The sequence below is a fragment of the Schistocerca nitens genome, chromosome 9, assembly GCF_023898315.1.
Source record: "Schistocerca nitens isolate TAMUIC-IGC-003100 chromosome 9, iqSchNite1.1, whole genome shotgun sequence".
Lineage (NCBI taxonomy): Eukaryota > Metazoa > Arthropoda > Insecta > Orthoptera > Acrididae > Schistocerca > Schistocerca nitens.
Window position 1 is genome coordinate 175,763,760 of NC_064622.1, and position 21,290 is coordinate 175,785,049.

Sequence of the window (21,290 nt, forward strand, 5' to 3'; positions counted from 1 at the left end):
TGGTAAACACTCAGTATATCAATAAAATACTATTGAACACTAGGAATAAAAAGAATGAGATTGCCCTGTTTTTAGCAGACTAGTCTTGTATTCGGGAGGATAGAGGCTTTAATTCCCATGCAGTAATCCTGACTTAGCTTTCCCGTGGTTTCGCCAAATTACTTGAGCCAAATTCCGTGGTGGTCCCTGTTACAAGGATACATGCCTGTTCAACCCTCGGTAGACTAGATCTCTTTTTCTTTCCTAGCGTCATATTGGGTCCGTTGCGTTTCGTAATTTCAGAAATTTGTTTTATTTGCCTTTGTGGCCATGTCGTGTGTGCCTTTGTAACTACTTGTGTATCATATTTTCTGAGTGTGGAAGCCCACTTAAAGCCATACTCATGCTGGCTGATGGACCAGACCAATAGTCGTTAATTAGCAGCCCGTATTGGTTCTGGGTTTGGCACACTACCTCGTTTCGCAAGATGGCGCTCTACATGTGACGCTAAACGAGCAAGTCCGTTGTCAAACGCGACCTGTAAATGCATAAACTCTGTATATATGAATCTGTCGTGCAAAACTGAAGGATGAATATAACTTGGCATTATGTGTCACTGCCACGTAACATAGCTCGATGAAATACGGGCCTAGAAAAAAAAATAGGAAAGAGAGAGAGAGAGAACTGCTATAGTATAATGCAGAAGGTAAGTGAAAGAAATGCGCTATAACGCGAAGAGGAACTGGGTTGATTTTGGGGAGGAGACCAAACTGCGAAGTCATCGGTCTCGTCGGATTAGGGAAGGAAGTCGGCCATGCCCTTTCAAAGTAACCATCCCAGCATTTGCCTGAAGCGATTTAGGGAAATCAAGGAAAACGTAAATCAGGATGGCAGGACGCGGGATTGAACCGACGTCCTCCGGAATGCGAGTCCAGTGTGCTGACCACTGCGCCACCTCCTTTTTTTTATTTTTTAAATCTTATTTTGTTCGTTTTCGTTCGTTGTATCTGCTCCAAGCGGACGTCGAAAGACACCCGTTTCAGTTCGTTGTTGATCCATTAAGTCAGTTTTTTTATTACAGAGGGCAGCTGGCCCTCTGACTGAACACGCTGAGCTACCGTGCCGGCTAAAGTATGCCCCAGGTGAGGCTCGAACTCGCACCCCGGCATACCTCACCCGGTATAACTCGAAGAGAAATGACACCTTTACTCAAAGATAGTAATTACACTGAAGTGTACGATGGTGGTCCTACGCATTACAAAAGACAGGACGTGGTTCTTAACAGGGTCTGTGATCACCACAGACGGCAATTCACGCTCTGCAATGTGATGTGATGCTGGCCGCAAGGTTGGTAACGAGTTCTTGTGGTAGGGCGTTGAATCCCTCCACCAGGGTGGTTGATATTTGCTGGGTGGTCGTTGGTGCATTTGGACTTGCTGCAATACGTCTCCCCATGCTCGAGGGCATTTCAGTAGAATGGAACAGACGGGTCCATACATTCGCTGAGTATCCTCTCGTACCAAGAACTCCTACAGCTGTGCTGTTTGATACTGTCGCACTGTGTCATCTTTAAAAATGTAGTCCGTGCCGAATGCAACCCTGAAGAGGCGCATCTGGAGAACGAGTACACTAAAACAGTAACACTGACCGGTGAATGTGCTGTGTTCATGGCATGGGTGTGTGTGATGTCCTTAGCGTAAGTCGAAGTTGTATTAAGTAGTGTGTAACGTTCGCACTATTTCATGATTTACACTAGACGCAGACAGCTGGGCTACACTGATTCTATTCAGGAGGTTACGGGATGGTGGGAGGAAGGGCATACGGCCGCCTCTTCAAATTAACCATGCCGAATACGATTGTAACCCTTCCGACCCTGCGAACACTGCGGGACAAAAACAATAGCAAAAGAAAGAACCTCAGCAGTTTGGTGCCATAAGATCTTCCACAAATTTCCTAATATCTAGGAGTAACTATCCAAGCGATCATTAAGTGTAATGACCACATAAAAAAAATAGCATGAAAAGCAGATGCCAGACTGAGATTCATAGGAATAATCTTAAGGAAATGTAACTCTTCCACGAAAGAAGTAGCAAGGCTCTTGTTAGGCCAATTATTGGGTATTCATCAATCTGGAAGCCTTACCAGGTAGGGCTGAGAGAAGAGATAGAGGGGATCCAATGAAGAGCTATACCTTTTGTCAGAGCGCCGTTTAGGCGGCCTGAGAGCGTTACTGAGATTCTCAGCAAACTGCAGTGGCAGGCGCTACAAGAGAAGCGCTGTGCATCACGGAGAGGTTTACTATCGAAATTTCAACAGAGTACTTTCCGGAAGAGTCGGACAACATATTACTTCCTGCTACGTGCATCTCGGTCAACGGCCTTGCCGCAGTGGATACACCGGTTCCCGTGAGATCACCGAAGTTAAGCGCTGTTGGGCGTGGCCGGCACTTGGATTGGTGACCATCCAGCCGCCGTGCGCTGTTACTATTTTTCAGGGTGCACTCAGCCTCGTGATGCCAATTGAGGAGCTACTCGATCGAATAATAGCGGCTTCGGTCAAGAATACCATCATAACGACCGGGAGAGCAGTGTGCTGACCCCACGACCCTCCTATCCGCGTCCTCCACCGAGGATGACACGGCGGTCGGATGGTCCCGGTGGGCCACAAGTGGCCTGAAGACAGAGTGCTTTAGATGCATCTCGCGAAATGACCACGACGAGAAAACTCGATAATTTTGTAATTTTGAGGTAATATAGAGGCCTAGCGACAATCATTATTCCCACTCGCCATTCGCTAGTGAATCAGTGGATGAGGGGATGAGCTAGTATTATGACAAGACCCCCCCCCCCCCCCCGCCACACACCACCATGTGGCTTGCGGTGTACTGCTGTGTATGTAGACATTACCTGTAGGTGATGAGCCCCCAGTTCTCCATGGCGCCGGCGGCGAAGTCTGGCAGCGCAACCATGTCGACCTTGGGCAGCGGGTAGGAGATGTCGAAGTAGGACTCGTAGAAGCTGAGCAGCTTGGGCCCCAGCTGGAGGCTGTAGCGCGCCTGGCGCAGAGCGTCGGGCCGCGCCCACACCGCGAAGCGCGACTGCGCGTCCGCCTCGCGGCCCAGCTCCGACACCACGAACGCCACCAGGTACGTCGACATCGGCACCGACGTCTCGAAACGGTCCCACTCGTGGCCCGCCAGCTCCGCCCTGCAACCGACAGAGTGCTGCCGTCAGCGCCTCTGCTGCGTAGGAAAGAGGCTCTAGACCAGTGCTTCCCGATCTGGGGGCGGTCATTGCCCCATGGTCACAATCAAATTTCCGGAGGGATAAAAACAAAGGGTAGTTGATAACTATTCAACCAATAAGACAACCCTTATTGCACTGTGCGCTTCGCAGCTCAGTGGTCCACATGCCTGGCTGGTATGCAGAGGAGCCGGGTTCGATTCTCCGTACCGCCAGGGATTTTTCCCTGGTGGCAGGACTAGAATGGGGTGCACTCAGCTTCGTGTTGCCAACTGATGACCTTTTTTTAGTGAGAAGTAGCGGCTCCAAGGGCAAGAAAGCCGACAACATCCAGAAAAGCGGTATATTGACCCCACACCCATCCGTAGCACATCCAGTGACGCCATTGCCAGAGACACGGCGATCGGTCAGTCCAGATTGGCTCATTACAGTCGCAAGGCTAAGTTTTCCGTTGCTTACTGCACTGATACTAATGAAATGTGTTGCACCATTAACATCTTAATCAAACGCTACCAAGTTCACATACTCCACTAACAGTAATGATTAACTGTATATTACTGTGCATGGCTCTCGTGCATGGGGGTGTGTGTATGTTGTCCTTAGCGTAAGTTAATTTAAGTACTGTGTAAGTCTAGGTACCGATGACCTTAGCAGTTTGGTCCCTTAGGAATCACACACATTTGAACATTTTTTCTGGCAAAAATCATGCGGTATCTTCTACACTACTGGCCATTAAAATTGCTACACCACGAAGATGAAGCGCTACAGACGCAAAATTTAACCTACAGGAAGAAGATGCTGTGATATGCAAATGATTAGCTTTTCAGAGCATTCAAACAAGATTGGCGCAGGTGGCGACATCTACAACGTGCTGACATGAGGAAAGTTTCCAACCGATTTCTCATAGACATACAGCAGTTGACCGGCGTTGCCTGGTAACGTTGTTGTGGTGTCTCGTGTAAGGAGGAGAAATGCGTACCATCACGTTTCCGACTTTGATAAAGGTCGGATTGTAGCCTATCGCGATTGCGGTTTATCGTATCGCGACATTGCTGCTCGCGTTGGTCGAGATTCAATGACTGATAGCAGAACATGGAATCGGTGGGTTCAGGGGGTAATACGGAACGCCGTGCTGGATCCCAACGGCCTCGTATCGCTAGCAGTCGAAATGACAGGCATCTTATCTGCATGGCTGTAACGGATCGTGGAGCCACGTCTCGATCCCTGAGTTAACAGATGGGGACTTTGCAAGACAACAACCATCTGAACGAACACTTCGATGGCGTTTGCAGCAGCATGGACTATCAGCTCGGAGACCATGGCTGCGGTTACCCTTGACGCTGCATCACAGACAGGAGCGCCTGCGATGGCGTACTCAACGACGAACCTGGGTGCACGAATGGCAAAACGTCATTTTTTCGGATGAATCGAAGTTCTGTTTACTGCATCATGATGGTCGCATCCGTGTTTGGCGATATCGCGGTGAACGCACATTGGAAGCGTGTATTCGTCATCGCCATACAGGCGTATCACCCGGCGTGATGATATGGGGTGCCATTGGTTACACGTCTCGGTCACCTCTTGTTCGCATTGACGGCACTTTGAACAGTGGACGCTACATTTCAGATGTGTTACGAGCCATGGCTCTACCCTTCATCCGATCCCTCTGAAACCCTACATTTCAGCAGGATATTACACGACCGCATGTTGCTGGTCCTGTACGGGCCTTTCTGGATACAGAAAATGTTCGACTGCTGCCCTGGCCAGCACATTCTCCAGATCTCTCACCAATTGAAAACGTCTGGTGGCCGAGCAACTGGCTCGTCACAATACGCCAGTCGCTACTCTTGATGAACTGTGGTATCGTGTTGAAGCTGCGTGGGCAGCTGTACCTGTACACGCCATCCGAGCTCTGTTTGAGTTAATGGCCAGGCGTATCAAGGCCGTTATTACGGCCAGAAGTGATTGTTCTGAGTACTGATTTCTCAGGATCTATGCACCCAAATTGCGTGAAAATGCAATCACACGTCAGTTCTAGTATAATATATTTGTCCAATGAATACCCGTTTATCATCTGCGTTTCTTCTTGGTGTAGCAGTTTTAATGGCCAGTAGTGTAGTATCGTGTCGGACCTCCTTTCGCCAGGCGTAGTGCATCAACTAGACGTGGCACGGACTCAACAAGTCGTTGGAAGTCCCCTGCAGAAATTCTGAGCCATGCTGTCTCGATAGGCGTCTCAAAACTGCAAAAGTGATGCCAGTGCATGATGTTGTACACGAGGTGGCCTCTCGATTATGTCTCATAAACGCTCGATTGGATTCATGTCGGGCGATCTGGGTGCCAAATCGTTTGCGCGAATTGACCAGAATATTCTTCAAACCGATCGGGAACAACTCTGCCTCGGTGACATATCATCGTTGGTTGGAAACATGAAATCCATGAATGGCTGCAAGTGGTTACGAAGTAGATGAAGACATTCATTTCAGTCAATGATCGGTTCAGTTGGGGCAGAGGACCCAGTCCATTCAACATAAACATAGCCCACACTATTATGGAGCCACCATGAGCTTTCACAGTGCCTTGTTGACGAAACTGATTCAGTGGCTTCGTGGGGTTTGCGCCCCCCTCGAACCCTGTCTTAGCTCGTATCAACTGAAATCGGGACTCATCTGACCAGGCCACGGTTTGCTAGTCGTCTAGTGTCCAACCGAAGTAATCACGAACCCACGAGAGGCGCGGCAGGCAACGTCCTCCTTTTAGCAAATGCATTCGGTCAGTCGTCTGCTGCCACAGCCCGTTAACGCCAAATTTCGCCTCACTGTCCTAACGGATACGTTCGTCGTACATCCCACATTGATTTTTGCAGTTATTTCACGCAGTGTTTCTTATGTGTAAGCACTGACAACTCTATGCAAACCCCGCTGCTCTCTGTCGATAAGTGGAGTGCGTCGACTACTGTGTTGTCCACAGTGAGAGATAATGCCTGAAACTTTGAGTTCTCGGCACACTTTTGACACTGTGGATCTCGGAATACTGAATTCCCTAATGATCGATTTCCGAAATGGAATGTCCCAAGCATCAATCTCCAACGACTATTTCGCGTTCAAAGTCTATTAATTACCATCGTGCGGCCATAATCACAAGGGAAACCTTTTCATGTGAATCACCTGGGTGCAAATTACAGCTCCGTGTGTGCCTTGTGTACGTGATACTACAGCCATCTGTATATGAGCATGTCGCTACCCCATGACTTTTGTCACCTCAGTGTGTGTTACAGCTATATTGACAATATTGTTAATTCTCCAGTTACGAGTTCTGTGGTGAGTAAAATTATTTATATTTTAAAAATCATTTCCATAACGTGTGGATAGTTAAGCTCTAGTTTGTCAGTTTCATCTCGTTCTTTGAAACAGAAGGTCTACTACCACGGAACACGTAATATTTGCAAATGAACTGAGTTTCTTTATTGTCTTCTATAATTTTCCCCGTCTTGAAAATGCATATTTGTGCTAGTTACCAAAAGCTTTTACCACAAAAAATTTTTAATCTGTATTGTAACCTCCCCACAAAATTTCGAAAGACAATATTTAAATGTTAACGAGAATAGAACCTAGTGTAACCTCCCAGCAAATAAAATAATTTATTGACAATGACAATTAAATGAGAAATAGCAATCTGACCCAAATGTAAGCTGCCCACAAAAAAAATGTAAGACAATTCAATGATAATGAGATCTCAGTGACAATGAAAACGCAAATAGACCGAAATGTCGATCTTTAGGCCCTGATTAAACTCAAATTCTTACCTCAGTAAAACTGCATCTGCTCTTATTTTTCGCCATAGCTTGAAGGAGATGCATCGCAAAAATCCTTTGAACTTAAGTAAATTTTTTCTTTATGGAAATGCATGGGAAACTTTCTTTCAATAAAATGTTTGTTTTGTCAAAATGCTTGGTTTGAAAACATAATTATTATTGGGGCGATTCTTGAACAAATTAATTACACTTAAGATGCATTACATTATCAGATGGGCGCAATGCTGCTTCATTACCTTATTTAAAAAATATACCTCGTCCTGAATCTTGACCAGAGGTCCATGTCGACGCCCGCCGATTCCTCACACACAACTCCGACTGTCTCGCGCGTGCTACTAGCACTGACTGAGTGCAACTAGCAACTACTACTACTGACTCCCTACATGCAACTGAAACATCTCGCACGCGCTACTACTCTCCAACTGAACACTCGCGCGGTCAAGCGCAGACTAGCGACGATAAATAACTCTCTGGTCAGAGATTCTCTCATGGCTCGCCATCGCTGCTACAGAACATACGTGTTTCAGTATCTCGTTTTTGATGATATTTCTTAATCTTATTTCGTTTACTGATTATTTGCGTGTAGCAGAATAATAATGTTACGCATAAACTATTAAATACAGTACTGAAAGATTTTCTCGACTGTTAAATTTCAATAGATTATGAGGAATGACGGAGGGGTCCACCATTTTGCAAGTACATAAATTATTGTTTGTCACACAATACTGCTCACACAAAAGTACGTTTGACTCTTAGAACTGACAAAAAATAGAAGAAACGCAAGAATTAAACGTAATCAGACAGATTGCCACAGAAAATGGTTACAAAATAAACAATGTTGACAAAGTAAACTATTAAATAAAAACACAACTGACTCAGAATACAAGCGAGAATACCTTAAAACAACACACCAGTAACAATTACACAACAGGGAACATACAAGGCACAGAAGATGACAAAGTCACAGACAGCAAGAAAGCCTGGGACACTCTGATATTTGACAACAAAATAACACACAGTATAGATAACATCGTCCGCTCACGGTAGCGTTCTCGCTTCTCGAGTACGGGGTCCCAGGTTCGGTTCCCGGAGGGGTCAAGGATTTTCACCTGCCCCGAGATGACTGGGTGTTATTGTCTCGTCTTCATCATCATCATCCATCACAATTACTGTCGGAGGAAGGCAACCTCCATTAGGACCTCGCTAGTACGGCGGCGCGGGTCTCTCGAATTGTTCCCCTACGCTGTGTCAAGAGGCATGGGACTTCATTTCGATAGGTAACATCATGAGGACAAACGTATAAATGCGGCATATAAGGGAAAGAATATTCTGCAGAAAAGATTAAAAATGCCAAACACCACCACAGATAAATTCAAGAAAGTGGGTATATACTCGTACTACCTATCCTGCGAGGACTGAAATTCAGTTAACATCGGACAGACATATAGAAATTTCAGGATAAGGTACTCAGTACATCTGCGAGCACTGAAAAGTGACAGCACACATTCCACATTTACAAAAATGGTTCAAATGGCTCTAAACACTGTGGGACTTAACATCTGAGGTCATCGTGCCCTAGATTTAGAACTACGTAAACCTAACTAACCTAAGGACATCACACACATCCATGCCCGAGGCTGGATTCGAACCTGCGACCGTAGCAACCGAGTGGTTTCGAACTGAAGCGCCTAGGACCGCCCACATTTACAGACCGCCTTATCAAAAACAACCACCACCTCAGTGGCATAGAAACAGATCTCCAAATCCTAACACACAACAATCATCAGTATTAGTTTTTAAAAATCGAAGAAAATAACATCCAAAATGCTACCACACAGAGCAAAAAGTTATCAATGTCCAAACAGTACTATGTAACAAAACACTGTTAAACAATCTTAACGACTTATCGAACAACACAAAATAAAAACACACACACACACACACACACACACACACACACACACACACACAATGGAAACAAGCGGATCGTTTTCAAAGTTCGGGGTCTTCAAGCCAAAACAAAACACTAAACAAGCGACAGTTGGAAGCGCATTAGAGACGTAAGTTTGTGCAGTGAAACGTCAAAAACATTTGTCCAAGCTCAGCGACATAGCAAGACATAGTACTTACAAACGAACGGGAGAAAACGTGAGTAAACATTGCCAAAATACGAAAGATAGTCGCCTCGTGATGACTGGGTGTTGTGTGATGTCCTTAGGTTAGTTAAGTTTAAGTAGTTCTAAGTTCTAGGGGACTGATGACCATAGATGTTGAGTCCCATAGTGCTCAGAGCCATTTGAACCATTTTGAAAGATAATCCATGAATAACAGACTACATGAAATAGTTCTCCATACCTAAGCTTCAAACAACTTTTACCTATGTCCACAGTAATAGTTCTCCATACCTAAGCTTCAAACAACTTTTACCTATGTCCACAGTTTCAGCTCAACTACACAAAAACACGTGTGGTACATAAAAAAACTTGTGTCAGTTCAGGAGAAGCTAAATACTACAATGGTATGGCCAAAAACGGGCATAAGTCGAGAATTTTATAAGAATATTAATTTTTAAAAGATTGAATCATAAACAAGAATTCAGTGCCGACGATTTTCTAACATCCCTCATGTTTGCAGATGACGTCGTGTACTAATTTAGACCTGTGGCTGATTTTTGGTTGGCAGCCACAGGACAAACACAATGTAAAGTAAAAGATAAAGTGCATGTATAATTCAAATAACAACAAAATCTGATGTGTCATATTCCCAAACCTAAAAATAATCTGCATTTATATATTTCAGGAAAGTGAAATAAAACAAAAAGCACTGAGGATGCCACAACAGTAGTGAAACTTGTTTGGATGAGAAAACAAACCAACAATTTGTGTAACTGCAAAAAGGCGGACCCATCTTTAATTCATTATTATTTTTCTGTGAGCACGGGAACTGAGCTCAAAACTCCGGTATTAATAATGTTTTCACATTTGGAAAAACATAACTTTTCCGGAGTATTTTTTTCACAATAATACTGCGGCACGCACAAATTACAATAAAAAAATGTATTAAACATCTATCACAGAGCTCGCTAGAGGCTACAGTCTGGAAACTGTTCCAAGATAGAATTCTGTCCCCTATAACAAAGCTGTAGGTTGTTGAGAGAGCGGGCTTAAGGCTGGATCACGCGGTTTTCTTGGTAGCGCAAGCGAACGAGCGCTCCGCGGCCGCCCACAGGCGGTTAATACATGAGGCTCCATTGTGCGTAGACAGCCTGAAAGCTAATCACGCGCCGTCCATTGTCCCCTGGCTCCCAAACACTGCACGCTCTCGCAGCCTGCGTTCTTGCGTAGCGTGGCGCCGCGCTACGCCGAACGCCAGCGTACCGCGGCTTACAACAACCGCTCCATAACTTTCTCCCTTCTGAAATACTTGAGAAGCGCTTGCCCTCCCTTCCATTTTTGACATAACCTGAACAAAGTGAAGGCTTTCACGGACACCTAAATGCTGCTCTAGAGGACTTAAAGCACTGATCGAATGAAACCAAGCCTGCTCCGTTCTTTTACCATACTCAATGACAATGGGTAGCAGAGAGAGCAGAGAGGATGATGTATGTTTCTTTACTTCCAGGAAATCTTCGCTACAGTCCTGCGCCGGCTCCCAAATAAACAAAAAACCAGAAACTTCCTAGCAGATTAAAACTGTGTTCTCGGCAATTCTCTAACCGGCTGAGCTATCTAGTAATGTCTCATCGCCTACACGGAAGCTTCCCTTCAGCACTGACCGCGAAAGCCAAGGGCCTAGATGCAAATTCCGATCTGGCACAAAGTTCTGATATGCTAGGAAGTGTCAAAACTGCTTTCGCTCTGATGCAGAGTAAATGTTTCATTCTCGATACAAAACATCCCTTTCTGCCACTACTTTGTTTTCTGCCATGGAAAAGTATTTACATTTGCCCTTTTCTAAACTAAATCATTTATTTATTCAAGCGATGCTGAAGGAGATAGATTAGGAAGTGAGTATAGTTATGCCCTACCAAAACTACGGTTCAGTATTTCTGGTATATTACATAAATGACTAAGTAAATAATAGGATTAGGGGTAGTATTGGTAGCATTCGTAGGGAAAGAACCATGAATGAATGTTTGAGAGAAAATGGGAGGCGACGACTTCTCTGTTTTTTGTTTGTTTGTTTTGTACATAATTAAAACTTCTCAACGTTCAGTGTTATTCCATTCTGTGTTTTATATCCTTACGAAGTACAAATTGCATTTTGTGAGTAATAAAAATTGGTTGATCGGTAACTTCCGCGCTCTTATGTAACCAAGGCAATTACTATTGATGCAAGCACAGTTTGCATGCATGAACTATATGCATGCATGAACTATACAACTGTTTTCGCTATTTTGTACTCAGTAGAACGTTCTTCACCATGATCAGAGGCAAGAGTTTCCTGTTATTATTGATAAAAGAAACACTTTTATATAAGTTCTACGCAGTATTAAAGCGATGTTTGATATGTCTTCGATCCGCGTTTTTTTGTTTAATTTCGCTCTTTTTTGAGGAAATTGCGTTTTCTGGCGCTATGTTATAAATATGCCTTTTTTAAAATTTTTGCTACAACATTCCTCTGTTTCACATTAAAAAATCAACACTTTTCGAATAAAACCTGAATTAAACATTGACAGTTTCAGTTTCGTTATAAATGCTGTTTACTTTTAAGTAACAGACAAGAGGATAACTATGTAGAACAAAAGTCTTCCATACGTTATGAGGTATTTTACATATCCTCGATCTGTTTCTAGACGGTTAGCTGCTCCTGGTTGCTAGCGGAATCGAGTAAGGCGCCGATCACATACGTAAACAAAGCGTTCAAAATGAGGTAACGCCCAACGGGTATGCAACACACGTAACATACAGTTATGATCATAACTGACGAATGCTGCTAGGAAACCTACCATAGTCAACGCCTACTTATAACAGTGTATGGTACCCAACGGTACTATTAAAACTCTAGAAGTGAGACATTAAAAGTAGTAAATAAGTTTTGTTATTTCGACAGAAAAATAACTGACGATGGTCGAGTAAGGAGGATATAAAATGCAGACAGGTAATAGGAAGAAAAAGAGTTTCTGTCAGAGATATTTTTTAACATCGGATATGATTTTAAGTGTTAGGAAGTCCTTTTCTGAAGGTAACTGTCTGGGGTATAGTCTTGTACAGAAGTTGATAATGAAACAGTTCAGAGAAGGGCAGAATAGAAGATTCTGACGTGTAGTGCTACAGAAGAATTCTGAATATTAGATTCCTAGAATGAATTACTAATGATGAGGAACTTAACCGAATTAAGGAGAATAGAAATGTATGTTAAAATTCGTAAAAGAAGGGATTGCTTTTTAGTACACACCCTGAGGCATCGAGGAATCGCCAGTTTTGTAGTGGAGGGAGCTACGAGGGGTAAATATTGTAGGGTTGAATACGTTAATTAGTGTGAAGTGGATGCAGGATCCAATAGTTACGTCGGCATGAAGATGCTTGCACAGGGTAGACTAGCCTGGTGACCTGTACCAAACGAGTCTTCGTCCGAAGAACACATAAACATCATCTACCTTGTCTTACAGCAAATTATTTAACTAATATTTTTAAGATGATGTTGTGCTGTCATTTGAAATAAAAATGACTCTGAAGGGTTTTGTTTTATGTACAATTAATACCGAGGTACTAAGTTTTCTTTGTGATAATACAAGTAAGGAAATACAGCAATAGTGTTTTGACTAGTAGAACTGTAATTAACAAAATATGTTTCTCACGCCTTTTAAATATTCTACAAGAGAATAACAAAATTAAATTCAAGAAAAAATATCCCTTTATTGTGTGGTATGTGTAATGCAACCCTTTTTTACACAGCTCTGAAGATTGCCATTATCGACCGAAACTAGTAAACTGATTACAAAGAAAAATTGTGATCCAAGACTGGCAAAGTTTAATGTAGAGTTCCCTGTGTTGTTGAAGGATAATCATTATAAATGGTAACACTGTCAACAGGTCTTTCTGTTTTGCAACTGGTAAACACGGCTGGTCTTTCAGATGAAGTGAGGCATGGGCTTTTTTGAATGCATTGATATTTTTTCATTCTTCTGTTTCAGAGTAAAAATTTTAATAGCTATTTGATCAGGATGGATATGAGACAAATTGACTGGACTGCATCTGGAGATCTTACAGGCCTGCATTGACAACAATGTTTCAGCAGCATCTTTAAAATCCAAGAAGTCAATCGTATGCTTTGGAATTACATTGAGTGGGTTCAGAACTCTAACTGATTCAGCGGCATTGTTTAAACCTTGTAAAACGTAGACCTTGCCGCTTGACACTTACAACTCCAGAGGGTAGCACTGCTGGGCACAGAGATCATACCCCATCTGGTAACAAGTTTTTGAAACATTTGGCACATGGAACAAGTCTAGGGATATGCAACAGAGTACCAAGAACACAGCAGCACTGAAAATACGTTTTGTAAAAAAACTGCACATAGAACGTTTAACATTTCCTCTTTTCATATACACTCCTGGAAATTGAAATAAGAACACCGTGAATTCATTGTCCCAGGAAGGGGAAACTTTATTGACACATTCCTGGGGTCAGATACATCACATGATCACACTGACAGAACCACAGGCACATAGACACAGGCAACAGAGCATGCACAATGTCGGCACTAGTACAGTGTATATCCACCTTTCGCAGCAATGCAGCCTGCTATTCTCCCATGGAAACGATCGTAGAGATGCTGGATGTAGTCCTGTGGAACGGCTTGCCATGCCATTTCCACCTGGCGCCTCAGCTGGACCAGCGTTCGTGCTGGACGTGCAGGCCGCGTGAGACGACGCTTCATCCAGTCCCAAACATTCTCAATGGGGGACAGTTCCGGAGATCTTGCTGGCCAGGGTAGTTGACTTACACCTTCTAGAGCACGTTGGGTGGCACGGGATACATGCGGACGTGCATTGTCCTGTTGGAACAGCAAGTTCCCTTGCCGGTCTAGGAATGGTAGAACGATGGGTTCGATGACGGTTTGGATGTACCGTACACTATTCAGTGTCCCCTCGACGATCACCAGTGGTTTACGGCCAGTGTAGGAGATCGCTCCCCACACCATGATGGCGGGTGTTGGCCCTGTGTGCCTCGGTCGTATGCAGTCCTGATTGTGGCGCTCACCTGCACGGCGCCAAACACGCATACGACCATCATTGGCACCAAGGCAGAAGCGACTCTCATCGCTGAAGACGACACGTATCCATTCGTCCCTCCATTCACGCCTGTCGCGACACCACTGGAGGCGGGCTGCACGATGTTGGGGCGTGAGCGGAAGACGGCCTAACGGTGTGCGGGACCGTAGCCCAGCTTCATGGAGACGGTTGCGAATGGTCCTCGCCGATACCCCAGGAGCAACAGTGTCCCTAATTTGCTGGGAAGTGGCGGTGCGGTCCCCTACGGCACTGCGTAGGATCCTACGGTCTTGGCGTGCATCCGTGGGTCGCTGCGGTCCGGTCCCACGTCGACGGGCACGTGCACCTTCCGCCGACCACTGGCGACAACATCGATGTACTGTGGAGACCTCACGCCCCACGTGTTGAGCAATTCGGCGGTACGTCCACCCGGCCTCCCGCATGCCCACTATACGCCCTCGCTCAAAGTCCGTCAACTGCACATACGGTTCACGTCCACGCTGTCGCGGCATGCTACCAGTGTTAAAGACTGCGATGGAGCTCCGTATGCCACGGCAAACTGGCTGACACTGACGGCGGCGGTGCACAAATGGTGCGCAGCTAACGCCATTCGACGGCCAACACCGCGGTTCCTGGCGTGTCCGCTGTGCCGTGCGTGTGATCATTGCTTGTACAGCCCTCTCGCAGTGTCCGGAGCAAGTATGGTGGGTCTGACACACCGGTGTCAATGTGTTCTTTTTTCCATTTCCAGGAGTGTATGAAGCAGTATATAAACACTTTGGTGCACGTCGAAATTAGTGAAAAACAGTCGACTAATGCTGTTTCAAATGGAACAGGACGAAAGCGCTTTATGCGCCAGACGGTAGAACTAAAAGGGGATCAGCTGACCTGTTAACCACTGATTTTGATGAGTTTTAAGTATGTTGCAGAGGGACCTGTCCTGAATAACTGGCTAGTGGCTTTTCATTTGAAGGCCTCTAGTCTCGCTGGAAATCGGTGTCAAGTTTTTTTTGTACCTACTACGCCCGTAACGTTAAATATGTATCGACCGAAAGAGCGGAGTGCAGTGACTGGCGGTTTGGGTTCAGAACATCCACGTGCGAAAATTTTTTTTCGCTTTCATTGTACAGAATATCATTAAATGGAATAAATCGTGCAAAATTATTCAGAAACACTCATTTTCGCCGTAGTAATTTAATTAATAAATCAATCATTACAGCGCATTTTCTTCAAATGTATACTCCATTTGTTATAATATAGATTACAGAATGGTCCTACAGGTTATCACTTGCATCACTAGATATGCTGGAACAGAATTCCGGATGGTATTTACTGCAGAAGCAACAGAAACACCAATTCGTTTAGTACCACGGACATTTAATAAATGTTATTGCTTTGCAGGCACACGGATTTTCCAGAAGTGATATTCGAAAAAAGTATTATGTTAAATTTAAAAAGACCGTTCTGTCTTCGATCAACTTCGATGAGAACCAGATCTTTTAATGTCCAAGTCAGAGAAAACTGTAAGGTAGGTAGCAATAAAACAGCCTTTGGTTCTCACTTAATAAAGTGCTGACTGGCGTTTCTCTTATTTGACGGGGTGAGTTGGATACATTTCATTCAACTGCAAGCAGTCCCAGCATCCTGTTCCTGTGTGCTAGAATAATAATATTCTGGCTCAGATGAAAGTTCATCAAATAGGAGCCTAATACAGAAAATCCCTGAATATGCGCAACGTAGAATTGACTAAATTGTCTATTTGTAGCCCTAAATGTACATCCGAGCGCGTACTAAATGAAACTCTTTCCTACATATAAGTTTAAATTCCAAATAATCTCTGTCATTTTCACAGCATAAGAAATTCCTCGGACGTTCACATAATACTGTCACTTCAATAAAAATGAAGCGCTGCGTGTAATTAATTGAAAATTCACTCAGGCACTCATAGTTTCTCAAAATACCAAGAAAAACGACGTAATGCTTTCACAATTTCAACGTATATTCTCTAAATAATTGTTACAAATACTGCGCTTAGTAATTCCCTAGATAACGCTTAAATACTTCAGTCAATATTAATAATAAGTTCATTAAAATAAACTGACATGGTGCAGCTAATATCATAAATAGCTAAAATAAAATATTCATTAAATAATATTGGTCTCCCGGGCGTTCTGAGCCCGCAGACCGATTGAAATGCTACCGTCACGCGGCACGTTGCTACGGCCTGGTATTCGTTCCCCAGCGAGTCGTACTACTCTATTATTTTCCGAAAACAGTTTCGCAGAAAAATTAATACAACATTTATACCCCACACGTAGCTTAATTCTGTCACTGAGAAACGGGTTTTCTACATCGCCCTCATTGCTTAGAGGATACAGAAAAGGCACATGGACGGGCGATATAGGTGGACTGTCACGGGACATAACGTAGGCTCTGAGCACTATGGGACTTAACATCTGTGGTCATCAGTCCCCTAGAACTTAGAACTACTTAAACCTAACTAACCTAAGGACATCACACACATCCATGCCCGAGGCAGGATTCGAACCTGCGACCGTAGCAGTCGCGCGGTTCCGGACTGAGCGCCTTGAACCGCTAGACCACCGCGGCCGGCGACATAACGTAGGGCACATAAATCAACATCTTAATACCTGTCACTTAGTTCCGAAAGGATGGGGGTTGGATACACTTGAGATGTGTCAAATTTTCACTAACTTAAACAAATATCCACATCAGTTGTTGAATAAAGAATACGATTACCGTAATAAAGCTCCGCTGCCCATATTTTGGCGTCATGGTTTACGCTACTCTTATAGCATACTAGTGAATGTCAAGATGCTTCCTTCAACAAAGGCAAAATTTGATTTATGAATATAATCCTATCAAGGCATTAGGCCGCTTTATTTTGAAACTAAGAACAACTACTGGAACCGACGTTCCGATCATCTTCTTCAGGGCGACTGAACTGTTGGTTTCCGGGGATGGTCCCCCTTCCCCCCCCTTCCCCCCCCCTCCCCCCAGTCATCCTGCCTCCCTCTATAGTCATTAATCGCGAAGCTGGGAAGCTGGCTGGCAACAAACTCCAGTCTTATATGGATATATGTGCGGATGCACACATATTGCCCGTACTCTTACGGGACTTGGTAAGAATGTCTCCCTCGAGTAATGAGTGTGTTGGGTAGGGACACTACGAATGTAGTGTGTGGACATACAAGGTGAGAATGTGGGTCTCAAGGAGAGCGTGCGCGAGATAGTCCCTGCAGTCGCACTATCATCTGTGCCCTTGGTGGCTGTGATGGATTGCCGGCACGGTAGCTCAGCGTGTTCCGTCAGAGGTCTGCACGCCCTCTGTAATTAAAAAAAACTGAGTAAAGGAAGCAATGATCAACTTCAACGGATGGCTTGTGACGTCCGCCCAGACCAAACGCAACGAACAATACCGAACAAATTGAGAAAAAGAGATGGATAGAGCGTCTGCCATGTAAGCAGGAGATCCTTGGTTCGAGTCCCGGTCGGGGTAAAAATTTTCACCTGTCCCCGCTGACGTACAGGGTGAATCACCTAACGTTACCGCTGGATATATTTCATAAACCACATCAAATACTGACGAACCGATTCCACAGACCGAACGTGAGGAGAGGGGCTAGTGTAATTGTTTAATACAAACCAAACAAAAATGCACGAAAGTATGTTTTTTAACACAGACCTACGTTTTTTTAAATGGAACCCCGTTAGTTTTCTTAGCACATCTGAACATATAAACAAATACGTAATCAGTGCCGTTTGTTGCATTATAAAATGTTAATTACATCCGGAGATATTGTAACCTAAAGTTGACGCTTGAAACCTCCGACGTTCAGTTGCGTGTTGTAACAAACACGGGCCACGGTCGGCGAGCAGCATCTGCAGGGACATGTTTACGATCACGACCGTGTTTACGAGTGTGGCTGTAGTACACTGTTGTGGTTTGGTCTAGCTGTCGCAGTGTCCGCATGTAGCGCTTGCTGCTATTGTTATTCTGCATTCGTCTCCGCACGCAGACCAACTGTAGTACACCGTGTTACCAGACGTCTGTGATAGTGTAGTGTTGTAGGAACTGTGACCATGGTGTATTCGAACTGAAAAGGCGGAGATGATACTCATCTATGGCGAGTGTCGCCGAAATGCAGCTGAAGCCGGCAGGGTGTATGCAGAACGGTACCCGGACAGAGAGCATCCAACGTGCCGCACATTGCAAAACATCTACCGCCAACTGTATGCAACAGGTATGGTCGTAGCACGCAAACGGGCCCGTAATAGGCCCGTCACAGGAGAAGCGGGTGCAGTTGGTGTGTTAGCTGCTGTTGCCATGAACCCACACATGAGTACACGGGACATTGCGAGAGCCGGTGGACTGAGTCAAAGTAGTGTCATGCGCATACTGCATCGTCACCGCTTTCACCCGTTGTTCATGTGTCGCTACATCAGCAATTACATGGTGATGACTTTAATCATCGAGTGCATTTCTGTCAATGGGCATTAACAGAGAATGCGTTGCAGTTCTACCTGTTTACCGAAGAAGCGGGTTTCACAAACCAAGGGGTAGTAAATCTACGGAACATGCATTACTGGTCCGTGGACAATCCTCGCTGGTTCAGACAGGTAGAGCGACAGCGACCGTGGACTGTAAATGTATGGTGCGGAATCATTGGCGACCACCTCATTGGTCCTCACTTCATTGCAGGGGCCCAAACAGCTGCAACATACATCGCGTTTCTACAGAATGATCTGCCAACGTTGCTCGAAAATGTCCCACTGGAAACGCGTCGACGTATGTGGTATCAGCATGATGGTGCACCTGCACATTCCGCAATTAACACTAGGCTGACCCTTGACAGGATGTTCGACGGGCGTTTCATAGGACGTGGAGGACGCATAAATTGGCCAGCCCGTTCTCCTGATCTTACACCTCTGGACTTCTGTCGGTGGGGCACGTTAAAGGAGAATGTGTACCGTGATGTGCCTACAACCCCAGAGGATATGAAACAACGTATTGTGGCAACCTGCGGCGACATTACACCAGATGTACTGCGGCGTGTACGACATTCATTACGCCAGAGATTGCAATTGTGTGCAGCAAATGATGTCCACCACATTGAACATCTATTGGCCTGACATGTCGGGACACACTCTATTCCACTCCGTAATTGAAAACGGAAACCACGTGTGTACGTGTACCTCACCCCTCAAGGTAATGTACATGTGCGTCAGTGAAAAAGACCAATAAAAAGGTGTTAGCATGTGGACGTAATGTGCTGTTCCAGTCCCTTCTGTACCTTAGGTCCATCACCGTTCCCTTTGGATCCCTACGTAATTCGGTGCACTCCGATACACACGATCGAACAGCGGAGGAGTGGTACTCAAGCGTCAACTTTAGGTTACAATATCTCCGAATGTAATTAACATTTTACAATGTAACAAACGGCACTGGTTACGTATTTGTTTATATGTTCAGATGTGCTAACAAAACTATCGGTGTTCCATTTAAAAAAAAACGTAGGTTTGTGTTAAAAAACATACTTCCGTGCATTTTTTTATGGTTTGTATTAACCAATTACACTAGCCCCTCTCCTCACGTTCGGTCTGTGGAATCGATTCGTCAGTATTTGATGTGGTTTGCGAAATATATCCAGCGGTAATGTTAGGTGACTCACCCTGTGTATCAACGGCAGTTAGCAGCTGTAGATATTAATTGTTATTATAATTACTCCAGTCTTGGTCTTTCTCTGTGGCGTCTGCCTTTACTGATCCCTCAATTATTCTTTTCAGTTGACTATCTTGTCGGAGTATCCGGCCTACCAGGTGAACCCTTCTGCTTTTTTTAGGTGTTTCATGAATCGTCTTTTCTCTCTTGCTCTAATGAGAACTTACTTATACCTGATCATTTCTATCCAGTTGATTTTCATTATTCTTCTGGCAGTGTTCCACACGTAGGTCTTCAGCATTTGTTTCCACATGTCAAGGTTTATGTTCTTTCTAGCGAATATATTTTTATTCTTATTAGAGCTTTCTTGGCCTGGGGAATTCTATATAGCTTCTTCCATTACTCGCGATTTTACTTACCAGGTAATTAAATTCGTTCATTTCCTCAATTGTTTCATTTTTAATTTTTAACGTTGTGTTGCTTTCTATATTTATACTGCACACACGAACTTTTGTTTTCTTGTTGCGTTCAGGTTTTTTCAGATCTCATTCACTTTCTGCAATTAGTGCTACATCAGTGGAAAATCTCAGCATGTCTACCTTATCTCCATGAATTTTTACTACTATGTTTATTTCTTCTCTCAGCCTGTATATACAGATTAAATAAGTATGGGAATAGGGAGCCACGTCTCCGTTTCTTTTTTTTTTGTCATCAGTTTTTCTCTCCTGTGCTAACCTCTTAATCTCAGAGAAGCACTTGCAACCTACGTCCTCAATTACTTGCTGGATGTATTCCAATCTCTGTCTTCCTCTACAGTTTTTGCCCTCTACAGTTCCCTCTAATACCATGGAAGTCATTTCCTTATGTCTTAACAGATGTCCCATCATCCTGTCTCTTCTCCTTATCAGTATTTTCCACATATTCCTTTCCCCTCAGATTCTGTGCAGAACCTCCTCATTCCTTACCTTATCATTCCACCTAATTTTCAACATTAGTCTGTAGCACCACACCTCAAATGCTTAGATTCGCTTCTGTTCCGGTTTCTCCACAGTCCATGTTTCACTACCATTCAATGCTGTACCCCAGACTTTCGTTCTCAGAAACTTATTCCTCCAGTTAAGGCCTATGTTCGATACTGGTAGACTTCTCTTGGCCAGGAATGCCCTTCTTGCCATTGCTAGTCTGCTTTTGATGTCCTCCTTGCTCTATCCGTCATTGGTTATTTTAATGCCTAGGTAGCTGAATTCCTTAACTTCATCTACTTCGTGACCATCAATCCTGATGTGAAGTTTCTCGTTATTCTTATTTCTGCTACTTCTCATTACTCCGATTTCACGTATGTAAGTGTTTTATATC

General features: G+C 44.3%; 1 protein-coding gene across 1 annotated transcript in view; it reads right to left on the bottom strand.

Moving 5' to 3' along the window:
* LOC126203398 (aminopeptidase N) overlaps positions 1–21,290 on the bottom strand; it is a 320,824-nt gene that overhangs the window by 180,952 nt on the left and 118,582 nt on the right. Inside the window, exon 5 of the mRNA XM_049937703.1 lies at positions 2,886–3,185. Within this exon, the coding sequence (XP_049793660.1) occupies positions 2,886–3,185 (300 nt within the window). The remainder of the gene's footprint in view (positions 1–2,885; positions 3,186–21,290) is intronic.